Below are 20,390 nucleotides of genomic sequence, written 5' to 3' on the forward strand. Positions count from 1 at the left end.
GCCATGTAAGTTTGTCTGTTTTTAGATTCCATTTTGTTTACCAACGAAAAATTTTTAGTTAAGATTTTTTATTGCAGTGTCAGATTTTTGCTTATAATATTTTATTGTCATTTATTTAAAAACTTAAAACATGTATTTCTTTTTATGCTATGTTTTGTGATTGACTCTTTTAGGAAGTTTTTTACTAATTAAAAAAAATCCATTCTTTCACTATTCAGATAATTCCTCAACTACGTCCTTCCTAAATACATTATTTTATGTTTTACATCTTTTACATAGAACATTGAATCTTCACACGTTTTCAAATTTCTTATTTGTTATTTCAAGAATCTATTCATGTGTAACAATTTACTGAGTTCTGTAAAAGCTTACTAACTGGCTAAATTTTAATTGACCCTATAGATAAAATGGTCATTATCTGAATGTATTATATTTTATGATACTTGATGATATTTTAAAACAATTTTCAGGATGAAAGTTCAATAGAAAGTGACGAATTTGATATGAGTGATTCAACACGGATGTCAGCTGTGAACTCTGACCTTAGCTCCAATCTTGAGGAAAGGATGCAAAGTCCCCAGGCTCTTCACGGCCAGCAGGATGGTAAGGCTTTCAAATTGAGCAAACAAACAAATAAACAAAACAAAACATTAACAAAAACCTGAATCAGAATTTGTTAAAACAACTTCTTATTCTTGTGTTAATTTTTTATCTGTTTCCATGGAGACTTTTTTTCTGTGCACTCAGGTTATATTATCCGCTTCATTATCTTTAGATTCAAGTATCAATACTTGGTTTAAAACTGCAAATACTGGTTATAAAATCCAGGCTTGCCCATGTTTTGCTGTCTGAACTTAAAATGAGTTCTATCAATGTAGTTTGGGTTTCTGTGATGTCTTCTGGCTTTGGTTTCTTGGGCCATTATTCTCCTGACTGAATTAAGAGTTTAAAAATGGTCAAAAGATTAATTTGGATGTTTTAATTTTACTAAAAGACAAAGTTTTTGCCAAAAACAATTGCTATAAAAGGACAGTTTTACCATAGGGATTTTGCTGGGTAAGAAGATTTTTGCTGCGATTTTGAGCTATTTTATTCAGCTGTAAAGGAAGGACAGATGGTGATCTTTTATTCCTGGGTCCATTGAAGATTCCTGAGTCATCCTACTCTTCTTGATAGAACAGTTAAAGTAGAGAAAACTGGACGTGTAGAGAAAGTAGACTTAGCAGTTAACACTTTAGGTCTAATATATCCAGAGATCTTTTAAAACTATCCTTGTAGATTTTTGTCTTTATAAATATAAAATTATGTATGTAAATATAAAATTATGTATGCAAGTAAATGTACCTTACTTGGGTAATTGTGGATGAAAATTCAGGGTTACAAATAGAAGGAAATTGTCCAGTTTTATTCAAAATTAGTTTATTATTCCTGTAATTAGCAAGTTTAAATGAGCTTTCTGGCTGTGTATTTTTGTGCCTACATCTGTTGAGAACAAAAAAAGATCTTTCCTTGCTTTCTCTGACACTTGCTGTTAAAAACTGCTTACAAAAGATTGCTGCATTTCTAGCTGCTGTTTGTGTTCTTATGTTGTCATATTAGAAATCCCTAATTTTAAGCATACAAAAAGTCTTTAAAAAGGCAAGGGGGCTTTTGTTCCCACTTCAGATGCGTCTAAAAGATGTTGGTGTCCTTGTTGGCATGAGTTACGAGGAAGAAGCAGTACACTGATCATCAGCGATTTTAAAATCATATATTATTCACTACATAATAAAATAGCTATTGCAATAGAAATGACATTTATTTGGGAAATTTTTAAGAATGTAGTTCTTCTGGTGTGGGTATAAATTACTTTTTTTCTTCTAAAATATTAGTAGATCTTCAGATTTTAAGTTTTAATGGAAAATGTGTAGCACCAGGATGATGGAATAACTCCCTCCCTCTCTCTATATATATGTGTGTGTGTGTGTGTGTGTGTATATATATATATATATATATATATATATATATATATATATAAAAAAAACACTGTAACTATGTAACTATATAAAAATAATAACTATATAACTGTATATAACTAATAACTATATATATATCACACTCTATTAATATTTATCCATGTATTTTGCCTGTTTATACCATCATCTTTTTTATTCCCTAATTTTTTAGGACCATAAATAATAAGAGGATATCTCTTATGACAGAAATTCTTTGTTTTCTTGATTGATTTGTTTATGGTGGATCTTTGGCTAGGGGACAGCTGATGTGATATAAATCTATATCAATACAATGCAGTGGAATAATGTCAAATATTGCTTCCTCTTAGGAGAAAGCACTTTCTCATCATACATTGATGTATGCCTCAAGGTTAAGGACTTATCTAGTTGTTCCTTCTCCAACCTAAGCCTAAGCCTTCCCTTACATGTTCAGTGACTTCTCTTCACACTTCTCCTTGAGAAGGAAAGTCTAGGAAACACTGCTCAATCAACTTTCTGAGATTGTGGAAATGTTCTCTATTTGCACTGTCCAGTACCGATAGTCACTATGGCTATTGAGTACTTCACATCTGACTAGTACATGGAGAGACTAATTTTGATTTTATTTGACTTAATTTTAATTAATGTTGATTTCTGTTTCAATAGCCACGTGTGGCGGGTGGCTACTTTATTGGACAGTGTAGTCTAGAGCATTATTTTATTTTGACTTGGCAGTTAAATTCCTTTCTCTGCAGCCTTGGATTAGATGTGTCTGAAGTCTTTGGAGAAATTGTAAGAGAAATTCATATTGTAAGAGAAATTCATTTTTTAACACCTGAAACTCCAGTTTAATATTCGTAAAATATGAACAATATAAACTTTTGAAGGTTGAATTTAAATGTTCTATTTTCATTAACACTAAGTGATTACTGTTAAGATATTATTGTAAAGAAATTGAAATAGCATATTGTGATTTTTTAGGAATCCTTCCCACTAATTATAACACAAGTAAGTATAACAATGTGTTATTGGACGCATATTTCTATAAAATAGAAAAAACTTTTTCAGTGTTCATCTCACTATGGTTATAAAAGATCTGAAATCTATTCAATACCAAGGGAAAGAAAGAATATAAAATATAGATCATTTCGGAAATATAATTATCTTATGCATATTGGGGAAAGGGAGCAAAAGAATGGAAATATCTTGCCACCAGGCTAGATAATTAGGTAAGGGTGAAGAAGACACAAACCAGAATGAGGAATTTGGTAAACAGAAAAATGTGTCAATTGATGTATAATATTCAACTTCTTTCGCTTATTTTAACTGTATAATGCTCCCCTAACTCAATGAAAATATGAAGATAGAAAATGCACAGAAACTTTGAATCTTTGCATAGGAAGCATTTTACCCTCATTTAAAAAATTGAAATCTAATTTACATATAACATCATATTATTTTCAGATACACAACATAACAATTTGAAATTATCACCACAATAATTCTAGTTAACATCCATCACCACATATAGTTACAATTGTTTTTTCTTGTAATGAGAACTTTTAAGATCTACTCTCTAACTTTCAAATATGCAATACTGTCTTATTAACTCTATGCTGTACAATGTAGCCCTAGGACTTATTTATTTTATAACTGGAAGTTTTTACCTTTTGACCACCTCACCCATTTTTTGAGTAAAATATATTATGCTATTTAAAACTTTTTTGCAGTCTTAAAATAATGCCTTTAGTTTAAAATCATTTAAAGATTGTATAATTATTTGAGTTACTCATGAAAGCGTGAGTTCCTTTAAGCTGCGGTGGAATATAAGGGGCTTACTGTGAAAGAGGCTCTGCTCTATAGTGGCTGGGGTCGATGGAATTCCAAAAAGCGCTCCTGGTTCAAAAAGCTTAAAGGTGCTCTGTACTCGAATGTTCATCAGTTTGTAAGTGTTCTTGTTCTGCCATCCATTTCGATGGATTATAAGTAGGAATACTGTCACTTAAGACTTCTGTCTTCCAATCTCAGATCCTAGAAATTTGTGGAAACATGGATTAGCTCAAAATAGTATTCTTTTTTCTTAATCAATTATTTATTCTGAATTTGTACAGTCTAAAAACAGCTGATTTATTTTTTGTTGTTGTCTTAGGTTGTTTATTAAAAGATGTCTGGCAAAAGTGTCAGATTTAGAAACAAAGATACAGTGCAAAATAAATATTCAACTTCTTATAGAGAAATACTTTTCTAAGAACCATTTTAATTGCTTTTCTGAGTTAATAGCATACTGTATACTGTTGACATTTTTTATAAGGGAATATATGTGCTTTTTTAAATATCTATATATTTTAAATTTATTTTATTTATTTTTGGCTGTGTTGGGTCTTCGTTGCTGTGTGCGGGCTTTCTCTAGTTGCAGCGAGTGAGGGCTACCCTTCGTTGCGGTGCATGGGCTTCTCATTGCGGTGGCTTCTCTTGTTGTGGAACACGGGCTCTAGGTGCATGGGCTTCAGTAGGTGTGGCACGTGGGCTCAGTAGTTGTGGCTCACGGGCTCTAAAGTGCAGGCTCAGTAGTTGTGGCACACAAGTTTAGCTGCTTCGCGGCATGTGGGATCTTCCTGGACCAGGGCTCGAATCCGTGTCCCCTGCATTGGCAGGTGGATTCTTAACCACTGCGCCACCAGGGAAGCCCCTATGTGTGCTTTCTGAAACTCAAAAAATATTATTAGGTTATTACCAGCAAACGATTTCTGTATTTTTAAGTCACAACAAATTGTATTTTCCCTTTTGCCAATTTTTTTAAGATTATAGGAACACAAAAGGAAGTCGAAACCTTCAACTCTTTGCACATCAGCTGAATCAGCTTTAAAAGTAAGGGACTGCAATAGAAAAAAAAAGTATACATTTCTCTTTGGCCCTCATTTTGTTTTGTTTTGGTTGTGACATTACAGGATATATATCCCTTAGGAGAATGTGTTGAATTTGCCTTGTCTCTCGACTCAATGAAGTTATGTAGATATATTTTTTAACATAATTTTGTTTTGCGATATTTGGTATTTCACTAATGTATCAAACAATGACTTGTTTGTACATTGAAAATTAACAATGTTCCATGTGCCAAGCAAAGCATTGTAATGTCTAGAAACAACAAAAATGGAGAAAGACTTGAGAGTTAAGACTTCTCTTAAAGCATTCATCAACATTTACTTGAATTTCTACCCATGATGGACTTGTAAATAATGTATTTAAGGCAACTTTTTCATTCAAAGATGTATTTGATAATTCTAATATCATTTAGAAATGCATAGCTCATTTGCCAGAATTTGAAAATCTCCCTCTTTCTGTATAATGTTTGTATTCTAGAAATGTTTTGATATGCTTCAATTGGTTAGGCCATTTTTGATAAACAGGAAAAAATGAATTGGAATATATTGGCTAATGTGCATACAAATATTAGAATACTGTGTGTGTATATATAATCATATATATATATATATGTCTTACAATAATGCTTAATTATAATAGACTTAGAAGAACTTTAGGTCTTACTTCACTGCTAAGAGCAGGTAAATTTTTTACATAAATATCAGTTTAGTGAAAATTAAGTAATAATTCATATAAGCTATTGATATATTATAGGTAATTAAATACAGCCATGCCTCATTTTATTGCTCTTCAGTTTATTGTGCTTTGCAGATTTTTTTTTTTTTTTTTACAAATTGAAGGTTTGTGGCAACCATGTGTTGAGCAAGTCTATCAGTGCCAATTTTCCAATAGCATTTGCTCACTTTGTGTCTCTGTCACATTTTGGTAATTCTTGTAATATTTCAAACCTTTTTATTATTATTATATTTGTTATAGTGATATGCAGTCTGTGATCTTTGATGCAAAAGCTCAGTGATCAATGATATTACTATTGCAAAAAGATTGGCTAATCATAGGCTCAGATGACAGTTAACATTTTTTAGCAATGAAGTATTTTTAAGTTAAGGTATGTACATTGTTTTTTGAGATGTAATGCTAGTGCATACTTAATTGACTGCAGTATCGTGTAAACATAACTTTTATATGCACTGGGAAACCAAAAATTTTATATGACTTGCTTTATTACAGTATTCATTTTTACTGTGGTGGTCTAGAACCAAACCTGCATTATCTCCGAGTAGTAGGTAAATATTTTGAATTCTAATGTCCAAACATGAACATGATGTATTAGGTTGAACCATATGAACTTGCCATATTGACTGAACCTAATAGTTTAAGCTCTAGAATAACTTAAAATAAAATAGAACATGAAAATTATGAAAGCAAAATGTTTCTGAAATTGGAATATATTTCAAAATATATTGTTTCAGAACAGTGATGCATACACATGTACAGCAAATATTGTGTATCTTGACTAGTACACTTTTAAGATGACCATAGTCTTGTTTTGAGTGTAAACATGGAAGGGAGTAAATTTAAAAATAGCAATTTAGTTGGGAGGTAAATAACTGGGTAAAGTGATATTGTAGTGGCCATTGCACTTTTTTTTCTGTCCTTGTTTAGATTATCTGCTGAGCTGACAGCATAGACTCCTACCTGGGGAACTTATTTTTAAAATACAGATCTAGGGGACCCACCTCAGATGGGATGACTAAGGTGTGGGGAAAAGGGTGGTGCTGATGTTCCAGACTATACTTTTGAAGATGCTCCTCACATTTCTACCTGGCAGTTTTGGAATGTGAAGATGACAACAGATTTGAGTCAGGTGGGTGTAGTTCAGATGCTCAAATGCTGTTTTTGGTCAGTGGTACCTTCTGAGTCACTTTCTGAGTGAGGATTGTGCAAGTTTCTATGCGTTTCAGTTAACATTGTTTTCTTAATTATGAAAGTTGCTGCATACTGCATTTTTTATTACTTTTGAAAACATCCTTCTACTAGTCTATTATGTTTTATAGTCTGTTTGCAGTCTGATCTATCTGAATATTGTACACCTTGGACTTAAGAAAACACACACACACAATACTTTTTTACTTCTCTGTGTACGTGTTAATACAATTTTAGTAAAAATATGTTTGTGACTAAAACTGCATCTAATTTAGCTGAATAGAATAGTTTCTGGTAATTATTAAAGTATACAAACCAGCAATAAAACAACTACTATTCGCCATTTAATTTAGTTGGAAAATCTAATAAAACATGTTTTTAATAAAAATGATGTAAAACAGTATACATAATAGAAAATTAAATTTAGTAATTAATTTTTAATGATGGTGAGTTTTAAGTAGAAAAGCTATTAAAATTTGTTTGCTTGTGTAAGTCATTTTCTTTGTTCTACAACTTTATTTTCTTTTAACTGTTTCTAATTGTTTAGGAAACTTTGCATAAAGCAAAAATGGTCAAAAGAGTGTTGATTTATTTTCTTTTTACGTAAGTGTAATAAAGTTTTTGACTTCCAAATTTCAGTTTATTCTTAACACTGCTACTGTTCTCAATTTTTAAGCTGAATACACTTATGGACTTAAAATACATGAAAATGTTACAGTGCTGCTGTTTTTTCTTAGAACAACTTGTTCTAATGCCTGATTAAAAAGTAATTCTCATGGTAAATTTATTGAATTAATTATTCTGGGTTGAGGTAGTTAAGCTGATGAAGCTTTTAGAGAGCTTTCTCTTCATTGCAGTTGCTCTACAAGTAATTATATTATAATTTGCAGAAATATAAAGTATTATTATAAGCTAAATAAAGAAAATTGATAATTATAAAGAATGTTACTATGAATTAGAGGAAATTTTGTTTGCTAGATTTTTTTGTAATATTATGTATGCCTGTGTTTGCGTGTGTGTGTGTGTGTGTGTGTGTGTGTGTGTGTGTATGTGTGTCTTGGTGTTTGTATATTTAATCATTTGAAATTGCTTTTAAGTAGTAATTCTCTATTTCCAAAAGCAGAAGAAGAAATAGCAACTTGACTTACATATAAAGCATAAGTATGGAAAAAAGATGCTGAATTATGCATTTATTTAGTATACTTTTGTGGGGAATGTTATTTTCTTCTTGCATTTAGCATCATATTATTTGGAAGTTTACTTTTCTCTTAGGTTAAAATTCTGCTTTTTGATTCTTGTATTACGTAAGTGATTTTTCATATAAGTGAGTGCTTGATAGAAATTTAGCTTATTGATTTCAGTCTGAAGTTTGCACACCCCAGAGACCAATCCAATCTTAGCTAGGTCCTGGATCTCTGGAAAATCAGGGGAAACTGACTTGGTTTCAGGCTTGCCTTGGAGAGTCTAATCTGATCATTAAAGGATGTCGAATTAATTTGGAATTTTACTTCTGGGTTTTAGTTCTTTGTTTTCAAGCATTGCTCTTGTGGTTTGTCATTTTCTTCATGGTAGTGATTGTTGGTTCATGAATGTGTTGACCTAAAACAAATAGATTGCCAGACAAATAGATTGCCAGATATTTCTCCAGGAAAGATGGGTTTATTCCTGATTAGCAGAGAATTGCAATTTGGGGTCTGCAATCATGGTGAGACATACAAAGTAGCAATAAGTCCCCTAGTGGCAAGGGAGGGAGAATGTTTTTATAGAGGGGAAAACAAAGTTGGGAGGGTTATAATAAACAAAGAGTCCATGGCTTTTCATTGGCTGAGTCCTTCCAAGGAAAGAAGTGAGGTATTTCTTCTTCCATTTGGGTTCTGTTGTCATTGCAGGGCATGAGAGTTCCCCCTTTTGTTCTCCCAAACCTATTTAATTGAGGTTTCTATTTTTTTTTTCATGTCCCCCTTTTGAACAAGTTCTTTCTCTGAACGCATCGCTGATCAAGCATAAAGTTTTCTAGTTTTAGCGCTTTTTGTCCCTCAGTTCCAAGAAGGACCTTTCCTAGGAGTAATGTTTCATGTCAGAAGGAAAATGCACAGTTTAGAAAACTATTGAGGTCACATTTGAATAATGAGGAATGGTAGTAGGGGGAACTCTCAGGCACAGTTTATCTAAGGTCCATATGTTATCAAGATCATAGACATCAGATATCATCTGAAGTGTTATGTCACCATCAAAGGTTTGGTCCAGATATCTTCCAACAGACCTGGTCCTGATATCTTAGGAAAGTTATTCTATCAAATGTCACCTGCTTCAATTCCAGGAAATCTTTACTTTCATGTCACCAGATGATGTGTAGGTCCATTCAGGGTTCAGTGCTTTCTGTAGGTGTGTCATTTGAATCTAAGAATCTATTTCTGGGAATTTGGTGAGACAGGAGTTAGTTAGAAGTACCTGATAGGGACATCTCTCTCGAATTTGAAGAGTTCTTCAGGAGGTGTTTTTTTCCAGTAGATGAAATCTCCAGGTTACAAGGTGCAATGCATAAGGTCTTCACCTCCTGATAGCACACTGTGAAAAGGTTGCTCCAGAGGAGTTTCCTGTAGATCATCTCGAGGAGTCAGGAGGTGATTCATCAGTGCTAAGCAGTTGTGAGGGACTTCATCAGTGACAGAGGGGAGGCAAGTAGTAGGGTTAAGGTTGCTACAATGTAAAAGAGTTATGTGAAGAGCAGTTAATAAAAGGACTTCATAGGAGGTGAGGTGGCTGAATGAGAAATGATGAGTGTGATGAGAATTCAGGAGCGGTACAGAAATAGTACAAAAATGCGTGAAGTACAGAAATGGTGAAAAGAAGTCCCACAACAATTTTCTTAATGGTCTTAACCAAATGAACAGTGGTGGTAATGGCTCTAAGACAAGGGGAGTAGCCAGCCCTGTGTGGCAGGGCCCAGTTGCTGACTGAAATACCCTACTGGGTGGATGGTGGTCTCTATGTTTTGGGGCAAGTGCTCCAAGGGCATTTCCTTCCTTTTCATGTACAAAACGAACAAAGGTCATCTGATAATAGGTTCATCAAACTCTCCTTTAACGGCTGTGCCATTCAGTTACTCCCATAGAATTGGGTCAGGGTTGTTGTTCTTTAGTAAAACATGGAGGTTTGGCCATAAGAGAGACATTTGGAATCCAATTTCAGCAATAACTAACTGGCCGGAGAAAGCCTTGCAGCTGGCACTGAGCTTTGGGTTTAGGGCAGTTTAGGACAACCTGAAGCCTGTCTGCATCTAGGTGTAGCCCTTGTTCTGATATCAGATGCTATATTGAACCTGGGTTTGGAAAAAATGCAATTGTTTTGGCAACTTATGTCCCCTTAAGGCTAAAAGCTTTAGCACATGGATGTAGTCTTCCTGTGAGGAGGCTTGAGAATGAGAGCAAAGAAGCGAATCGTACACATTTTGCAACAAAACAGAACCTCTAGAGAACTTTATATCATCCAGATCAGCCTTCAGGATTTGCAAGAAATAAGAAGGACTCTCAGTAAAACCCTGAGGCATTACTGCCCAGGTGAATTGTTTTTCTTCCCAAGTGAAGGCAAAAAGGTATTGACCAGCTTCATGAATACTTGAACACTGAACAATGCACTGTATAAATCAGTTACAGTAAAGAATTTACTTCTTGTAGGAATGAATAGGTATTAGTAACCCATGAGGATTAGGAACAACGGAGTGTAGAGGGTTAACAGTATCGTTTATTGCTTAGAGGTCCTAGATACACCTTCACCCTCAGCCCTTAGGTTTTCGCACCAGTAGAATAGTAGCACCAGGGGCTACTACAAGAGATGATGAGGCCTTAAGCCTTGAAATCTTCTATTATAGGTTTTATGCCTTGAAGGGCTGCTTTACTTATAGGGTATGGATTGATTCTGGGAGGAGGTTTTGAGGGATCTATTTGAATTTTGATGGGAGGTGTGCTGTGAATTTTGCCAGTATCATTTGGAGATTTTTCCCATAAGGAGTATGGTAGCTAATTCAATGGGAACAAAGAGTGTTTCCAGAATCAGCTCTGGAAACAAATGAAATACGCCCAAGTGGTATTTAATTCACCTGGTTGGTTACTTGATGACTACTGTGAAATTCTAGAATGATTTACCCCTTTTGGGAGAAAAAAAATCCCAGCATGATACTTCCCTAAGAATTCCCAGCCTAACCAATGTATAGGGACTGAGGAACTAAAGGGGAAAAAAAGGATGTATATTTCTCAAAGGGCCTAAACAAAAGGGAGTAGGTTCAGAGACAGCTTCATTAGGGATCCCCACTAGAACTGTTCCAGTATTCTGAGACAGGGGCTGCTTTATAGCAGTGTGTTTGAGTACGAAGAATGTGGCTTCAGTGTCAGTTAGGATTGGAAGAAATTCATCTTGAATCTGGAAAACTCCTTCTCCAAGCCAATCAAGAGGGAGGATTGGGAAGATCCCCATAGTTCTTTGGAGGCTTGTCATTGAGAGACAGCAGGACGTTAGAAAAACTGGTTAGAAAGCACCTAAAGTGCCTAAGTTTATAACAGTCTCTTTTCTAATGTCCTGGCTCTTTGAAATGATAGCAGAAACTAAGAGGGTTTTGGTTTCGCTTAGGAGTCTTCATTTGCTGGATGTGAAGATTAAGAATTTTGGTGGTGTTCCTTTTAGGTGACTTATCTAGGGTGTGAGAGAGCTGCTTTGCTAGATTAACTGAATCCGGAGTGGACATAGCTTCCCATTCCATCCTGTCCTTTTTACTAGCAGGGAAAGGTCCTGGTTCAGCCCTTTAATAAGCATAGAGTTAAAAGCTACCCGGAAGGAACCAACATCTGAAAGAAGACCAGAATTTTCTTTAAAAATAATCTGACGTCAATTGTGAAGTCATGAACAGGTTCATCGGATTTTTGTTTGCAGGCCTGAATCTTGTTCCAATCAAGCTTTGGAAAAGCCCTGCGAATTGCCTGATGAAGTTGCCTAACAATTGTTCAAGCCTGATCCTATATAAGTTAGCAGGCTGGTCTCCCTATTTTAATTCCAGAGACCTTTCAGGATTTTCCCAATTAGTGGTTTTCATCCAGTGCTGGGCCTGGCCTTTACCAACAGGCTTACGATCTACTGATACAAATCTGAGAACCCAGGTTGGTAAGTTTAAATGACTATATAAAATTCCTCAGCAAGTCCGTGAAGATCTTTGGTTACTGTAGGAAAATTTTGGGCTATGGCTCGCCGTTAAGCTTTAGTCCAGGGAATATAAGAAAGGAAGGGTTTAGCCTCTGGATCCTCAGAGGGTTTAATTCTAAAGGGGCAACTCCTGGTAAGTGTAGAGAAAAAGGGAGAGGAAAGAGCTTCAGAAAGAGGGGGAAGTTATGGGAGAGAATTGGTAGGGGGGAATTGAGGGCATAGAGGAGGCATAGTTGTAGTAGGAGGGAAGGAGGAAGATGGTGCTCGAGGTGGAGTCTGACCATGAGCAACTGAGGGAGAGAGGCAAGATGGCACCAGAGGCCGAACCTGAGACAAACAATTGAAGGAAGGAGAGCCTGAGGCTTTGGGAGCCATTTTTCTTTCTTTAATCATTTGCTTGCCTCAGTTAATCTTAAAACCTTAATTTTCAGAGAGGCAATTTTAGACCCCTCATAATGTTAGAAAGCCTGAAAATACCAATCAAAATAAGTATTCCACTCAGTTCTGGAAATTTTTGAGTTATGTAGTCCAATTCCATTTTCAGGATATTAAGTTTGGTAATTTCCAAAGTTCTCCATAATGGCCTTCGATACTCTAAATTGTCTTTGGTCAAGTTAGTCCATTTAATTATAGATGTACATGTGGAAAGACCGTGGTTTTTAAGCATAAATTTGGCCATAGTCTGGTGGGGGCACCCTCAAAATATTTAGATAACTGAGATCCCATTTCTTAGAGGTTTTTTTCTAGAGTGAAAGAACGCTTTTCAAACAGCTTAAGTAACCTACAGCTTAAACACCTCAATTCAGACAGCTTCCAACTTAAACAGTTTCCAAATTGAATAGCCTTTAAGGCCTAACACCAGCTAGTCTAAGGAAACAGCACTGTCCTGGAGGAACCAAAGGCTTTCCAGCCAGTTGCCAGAGAACAGCCTCTATTCCAAAAGAATGGGCCAGCAGGATGGCTGAACTTTCCCAGGTTTAGTGAAGCAGCTTCTGTTCCCAAAGGAATGGGCAGATGGCTTCTCAGCCAGCTTTGGTTGAAACAGTCTGATCTCAAAATCAGACCGTAGCACTGAGTGAGTACTCACATACAGAACAAGGCCTTAACCAGATAGACAAAAACCGTAAAATAGATCTCAGATACAGCCTGGAGAGCTTCAAACACAAAGAGGTTGTGAACTCAGATCTAGGAGAAAGATATACCTTCAAACTTCAAGGTTGGCAAGAAAGCAGTGAGCAACAATGGGCTCAATTATGGATACCACACTCATTTGCCCACCAGCCCAGGAGCCTTCAGGGGTCTTCTCTGGTCTCTGTACGGCCACCAAGACGTCGACGTGAAACAAATAGACTGCCAGAAATTTCTCCAGCAAAGATGGGTTTATTCAGGAGGAGCAGAGAATTATACAATTATAATTTAGGATCTTTAGCCATGAGGAACCTCACACAAGTCCCCCACATGCAAGGGAAGGAGTACTCTTTTACAGAAGGGAAAAGGGAATTTGGAGGACTACAGTCAACAAAGAGTCATGGGTTTTTGTTGGCTGAGTTCGTGCCAGTAAAGAAGAGGTATCTTTCTTCTTCCCATTGGGTGCTGCTATCATTGCAGGGTATGAGAGCTCCCCTTTCTGGTCTCCCAACTCTTTAATTGAGGTTTCTGCTTATTAATTTTTTTACACATGGATCCAGTGGTCAATGTTTCAGTGTCCCTGGGAGAGGCCAAAATTCTACTGGAATCAAGTAGAAGATGCTAGACCCATTAGTCCTTGAATATTGATTTTTATCTGTCTGATAATGCATAAATAAGGTCAAGAATTCACATGACAGTGGAAAGATGTTAGAAAGTACATATCCTTTGTTAATTTATTCAAATAAAATTTGAACCTATAAATCCACGAGTCTTTACCATATTATAGAATCAGAACCACTTGAATTTTCCCAATTTGAAAGTCTTGAGCAACGAACTTTTTTTTCTAATTTTTTTAATTTCCTTTTACTATCGCTTGGCTAGCCTTTATAAGCTCTCACTGTAAAGCCAACACCATGCTGTGTTTCTTTACAAATTTCTTGTTTCTAATGTGGGTCAGCTAGCTATTATTTTTTTATAAAAGTTTTAGCCTTTAGGCAAAAATAATCTCAGTGTTGAGTAGGGCTTTGAAGCTGCTGTTGCAAGAGAGTTGTATAGAGAGATAAAGCAGTTATAAAATGGCTAAATTGACCATAAAAAAATCTTTATTTACTAGGTTTACAAAGATCATAATTAGATGGTGGGTTGATAGAAGGAAATAACAGTTGGAGGGTATTAAAGAAAGCAGTTGAAAGGATATTTCATTTTATTCATTATAAATTTATGGTGTAATGGTTTTCTTATCAGTCTCATTTTATTTGATGGGGAGTGCCTTGGGGGGCAGGAAACAGAGTGTATCTTGTGCATCCTAGCTTACTGCCTTGGAGGCCAGCACAGTGTTTGACATATAGTAGAATGTAGTTTTTGAATTGAAATGGTGTTTTGAGATTTTTTCTTCGTTTGCTTACTTCTGTAGTGAAAATGTACTCAACTCTTAGACTCAGTCTTTCTTGCCAAATATTGGACAGGAAGTTAGTTGATTTCCTTGCACATGAATGAGTAGTCACCTGTCTTTTTTTACTCCTTTCTTTGGAGTTCCTGATGCCTGTGCTGTCTGCCTTGTCTACCTCCTAAATCCTGTCAGGAGCAATGGAACAATAAAGTAACTCTGAGATCTGGAACTGAATTCATTCACAAGGCAACTCTTAATTTTAAAGCAACTCTTAATTTTAAATCTTGACACCTGATTTCTTGGCCCAGCTCTGCCAGTAACTAATTTTGCAGCCTTATTTAAGAACTGTTAACATATTTGGGCAACCATTTCTACATCTGAACGTGAGAAGCTTAGATAAACCCTCTGTAAGATTCATTCTAGCCCCAGAACACTCTGAGTGTTCACCCTTTTAGGATTCTCTTTTTCATCTATAACATTTTCTGTTGTCTTCATCCTGACAAAACATTTTCCTTTAAAAAATAAACAGGGCTCCATTGTTTTCTATGTGTCTCTAAACTGGTTTAAATGTTTTGTCCTGCTAGAGAAAAGGGATTAAAGAATGATGGAGACACCCCCATCCTTCTCCCAGCAGCCTTTCCCATCTTTAAAGAGCCATTTTAATTCCAAGATACACATATGATGAGTACTTAGAAAACCAGGGTGATTGCTGAAGGAGCAGACTTCCCACTCTCCCAGTTTTTTCCTCTTTCCTTGACTGCAGGAGTCACCCAGAATCATTCTCTGTCTTCCTTTTACTGCCAGTCTTCTGTGCCTTTGGTAAGAAACTGTGTTCAACACAAAGACTCATGGGTATTATACGCTAAAATGTGAAATTAGCATTCCCTTCTTTTCCCCTTCTTTATGAACATCATTTATAGGAACACTTATTCCTATTCCTTCCCAAATGTATGTGTGTACGTAAGCATGTGCATATATATGTATGTGTGTATATAGAGATGGAGAAAAGGAGGGAGGGAGGGGGAGAGAGAAAGAATGAGAGTTTTAGTGCTTTCAGCAATAATGATTGTTTTCCTTCAAGTGTTTTTCATAATATTTGTCCTGAGGGCCTCAGGTACTGGAGGGTCCTGGGATTTCCTTCAATAGCAACATCATTCAAGCTTTGACAACTTCAAATGTCTATGTACATTTGAGAAATTTTGAGTGTTTTGACAATCAAATATCATCAATCAGCCTATCTTTCAGTATGCAGATTTATTTCACTAATATATCCACTAACATCTTATTATTGCTACGGTATAACAGCGTCTTGGAGAATAGATTCTAGCATCATAAAAATAAAAAATACACCTCATAACTACTTAGCTCTGTCTTTATTCAAATCTGTGATAAGGCAATCAGGAAAATCAGATTAGCATTATAGGTATGGGGAAGTTTAGTACCCTGAACCCTGAGGTCAGTGTTCTAAATTGGTGTCAGTGAGAACATGCTTACTCTCTTAATGCATGTCCACAGCATCAGTGGTTTATCTATCTAAAATGTCATGTGCATAATTCTATTTTAGAGTTGATGAAAAAGATCTAAATTCTCATCTGGATCCAACCATCTAAAAATCAGATTATTGTTTGACATATTTCCAAATGAAAGTGAAGATAGATGATGAGGAGAAATAAAATGTCTTCACTGCTTAGCGTATGCCAGGCACTGTCCCAAGAATTAACTTTGTGGGTTTTCACAACAATCCTATGAAGTAGGGGCTTGTTATTTTGATGGCATAGATGAAGAAACTGAGGCTAAGTAACTGTCATTACCCAACTGTTAAGTGGTAGAATCAGGATTGGAACACAGGCATTCTGGATCTGGAGCCTACATTTTTAAAGACGAGTTTCCAAGTTGCCCCAAGCCCAGGTCTGTATTCATTGTATTTATTATATTCTGTAACTGTGCTTATTTACACGCATTATTTTATGCCATGCATGCTCAACCATCCCATCAAGTTCTTATTTCCTGGACAGAGCATTAATATTCTGACTAATATTTCACTATTAGCTGTGCTTTATAATCTGTCTGTAATAGCTACTTGTAGATGTGTCCCCATACTTCCCTATTTTCATGCAGGTATCTTTGTTTCTGCATTGTTAAGAAGAAATTAAGATATTATTTCTAGCCATTGAAATATGTTGGTTTCACTTAGCTTTCTAAAACAGAAGTAGCAAACTTAAATTCTGTTTATTTCAATAATATCTCTTGCCAATAATTGCCCTGTGTTTAAAATTCATATTTCCTTTTATCTGTTAAATATGTAATTGACTTTTGAAAATTTCTTTCATTTCCCCCGTTCTTTCCTTGTATGGAAAGGACAATGAGAATTTGTGATTTACCTCCTCTACTGCATTCCTTATTTAGAATCTTCTCATTTTATTTTACTGTGCTTTATTCTAAATAAGACGACCAAGGTTTGGCCGAAGGGGAAAAAAAATATACCATTTGTCACTCATGACCATCCACTCATGCCCATAATGACTTATTTTATCTTATAAGCTTTTTGGGGTAACATTTCAGCTTTGCTTTGTGTGAAATAACAATAAAGTGTACTCATTTTTGGATAAAGAGTACCATTTTCCTGCATAAAGCATCCATGTGAATAGACTATTTTGAAATATAATTCAAACAAGTCACATGTCTTAAAATAGCATACTTTATATAACAATAATAGTCATGTTAATGTAACGAAAACATTAAAAATGAATGTTAAAGGTTATAGAAAGTGGAAATTATCCAGATTAAGTGAAGTAGACCTGTATGACAATGGGATATTCAGCCCTACCCAGATGTGAGCAAACTTTCAAAATAAAACAAACCATCAAACTTCAAAAGAAACCTTTTAATATCATAAATTAAAATTACTTGCATTTGCAAAAAGAATAAAAGTAGCCCAGTAAAATTTATTAGATGATTGTGAGAGCTTTTGGTTTTGAGAACCTATGTTTGATAAATTGAGTGGTTAATAATAGAACCATTTACCACTTGGGCATATTTTTTGTCTAACAATTGTCAATATCCCTACATGTGTTCTAGGACTTGTCAGCCAGCCAATCTGTAAATAGGCTAGCTTCTGCTTTTACATTTATAGATAAGGGTATATTCCTGCTTTCTTAAAACGAAGACTACAAAATGTTATTCTGGGTATGAGCAATTTGTAAATAAGCTCCAGATACACTAGGTATTTTCACTTTCTTTTGAAAAACGTTTCTTACCCTTTTGTGGTGATATTATTATAATACTATCATGCTGTTTAATAGTCAAAATAGTTTCTTGGGCTACATATTATTCTCATTGCAAAATTAAACCATGTCTTTTGTTTTCTTTCCATTAAACCATACTGCTGTTTGCTACTAAAAATAATATTTTACCTTGTACAGCAAGCATTTACTAAGAATTCTTTATATACAGGATTCCAAACTATTATTGAAGATGACAGTGACAATGGACAAGGATATGGTATGATGGACAGAAGTGGACCAGGGTTCACAGGACCAAAGTTCAGATCCTAGTTGTATGACGTGACCTGTGTGTCCTGATACATGCCATTTCACATACAATTAGCCTAAGAGCCCTCCATTTTCAAGTAGGGGTAATGCTTGCTTTACAAATCAGAGTCTGTGATAGGAACCAATAAGATAATATAGTCATTTACAACAAAAATTTATTGACCATCTACTATGTGTGAGAACTGCTATATGAAGGGTTAGAAGTTCAGCAGTGCGCAAAGCATACAAGGGTTTTACGCTGTTAACATTGATATAGAGTCTAATGGGGTGGTGATATATGACTAAATTTATGATTACAAATTATAACAACCACTATGAGGAGAAGGAGTATACTCCCTCATGAATACAGTAGTGGCACGGATTTAACCTGACCATGGAGGAGCTGGAAATACCACTCAGAAGTGATCTAGATCCAGAAGATGAAAAACAGTTCACAGGTGAAAAAAGACACAAGGGCACTTCAGACAGAAGCAACAGCATGTGCAAAGGCCATGTGTTTTGTAAATGTTAAGGTGTGATGGGGCAATATTTTGATGTTAAACTGTGTGTCCTTGGTGTTTCAAATCCTGCTTCTGCTAGCCACATCTCCTCTCAAGCAGAATCCAGGGCTTTCCCAATGAACTGTCCTCAGGCTAAGCATGGGATAGAAAGAATAATGAATCAATTGCTTGGCTTTTGAGTACTTCAATAGATATTTTAAAATTAATAGCATAGGTATATAGCTTTAAAACCATGGCTTTCACTGGCAAGATCCAAACATAGAATACAATTCTAAGAAATTGGCTTAAGATAGGAGCAAAAGCCTAGAGGTCTGAATGAATAAATTATAGAATGGATAAGAATGCATAATTACATAAGAACTGTTGTTTTCCTCCCCAAATAAGTTAATGGTCCAACTATATATGGAAAAGTGCAATTTAGAGGGATGAGCTGCAAGATTCTCTGGGAAAAGTCTAGTGGCCATGGACAGGGTGGCAGGGTAATTGGAATATGCTTGAAGGATCAAAGAATAGAGTGAGTGTGGATCTCATTACCCAGGGTGTATTCAGAAAGACTGCAGACCTCATAGATGCCATGTGTCCAACATCACATCTGAAGAGTGCATTAACGGTAGCATGAGGTACTAAGCTAATAGATTAAAGTCTCACAGACACATGCCAGCGTGAGATGGGGTGACAGGAAGAAGCAGGTGAAAGGTCTAGTGAGCTGGAAGAATCTCGTGGTTGGGATGAAAAAGTCCTGAATTTATCACTGGTCATCATCAGCAAATCCAATAAGAATAGACATCTCATGAGATAGCTACTCTCCCATGGGGAAACAGTCAAGGCAGAATAAACTGGTCTCTCTTTCCTTCTCACCTACCCTTTCCAAGCTTCATACAACACAAGTTCAGCGAGGCTCCTAGGGAGAAGGGGCAGGGGTGCCGGTGGAGGTTAGAATCCTGATTAGTTTACAAGAGAGATTGAGTAGTTATACAGAAAAGACTGAGTTTTCACTGGAAATGACTGAACTACTTTCACTTGGCGTAAATTTCCCTCCCTGACCAGAAGTGGGGCAAATAAACTGAAATCAGTTAAAAAGGAAAATGTTCTCTTTTTTGTACACTTGAGTTGGTGACCATGTCAGTAGTAACCATCATTAAATCTGGGACAAAAAGCCCAAAGTTAACATTTCTAAGGGACCTTCACAGTTACCTTAAATTTATCATCTTGATCAGTTTCCCTCCTTTTGAAATACTTTGTAGGAAATTGGATACCAGGTTCATTTTATGCCTATGTTCTTTTATAAGTGATCACTAGGCATTTTATTGCTAGAAATCTTCCTCCAGATCAAAACAGATGTTTTAAAACTATATATTTTGATCCCAAGAGTAATCACCGAATTACTGCTTTTCATACTGGCTTGTCATTATGTACACATAATTATCTTGAACATGACTTACTAAATGTTTTGTCTTCTCCACTTACCTTTTTAAAAAAATTATTTCTTTATTATACAGCAGGTTCTTGTTAGTTATCTATTTTATACATTAATTAGTGTATACATGTCAGTCCCAATCTCCCAGTTTATCCCACCCACCACCACCACCCCATCCACTTACATTTTTAGAATGAATTATTTGATAATATGTAGCAAAGGAACACATTCTTGTGGGAGATAATTGGTTTGTTAAAGTGTGGTATTGACGCTGTGTGGCACTGTCTCCTGGGAGTTGTTCTGTCTCTACAACATCTAGTGTTACCCGAAGAGAGCTGCTGCTTCAAGATAGCTTTTGCATTTTGCCAACTGTCTTTATCAGTAAAGGGCAGAAGACATCATTAATAACAATGACTTAAATTTAGAGGAAGG

General features: G+C 35.6%; 1 protein-coding gene across 6 annotated transcripts in view; it reads left to right on the plus strand.

The window, feature by feature from the left end:
• NOL4 (nucleolar protein 4) overlaps positions 1–20,390 on the plus strand; it is a 394,246-nt gene that overhangs the window by 135,619 nt on the left and 238,237 nt on the right. For all 6 annotated transcript variants that reach the window (XM_060120683.1, XM_060120681.1, XM_060120684.1 and 3 more), the window contains one exon: positions 471–603. In XM_060120683.1, coding sequence (XP_059976666.1) covers positions 471–603 — 133 coding nt within the window. The remainder of the gene's footprint in view (positions 1–470; positions 604–20,390) is intronic.

Source organism: Lagenorhynchus albirostris, chromosome 14 (assembly GCF_949774975.1).
Source record: "Lagenorhynchus albirostris chromosome 14, mLagAlb1.1, whole genome shotgun sequence".
Taxonomy (NCBI): domain Eukaryota; kingdom Metazoa; phylum Chordata; class Mammalia; order Artiodactyla; family Delphinidae; genus Lagenorhynchus; species Lagenorhynchus albirostris.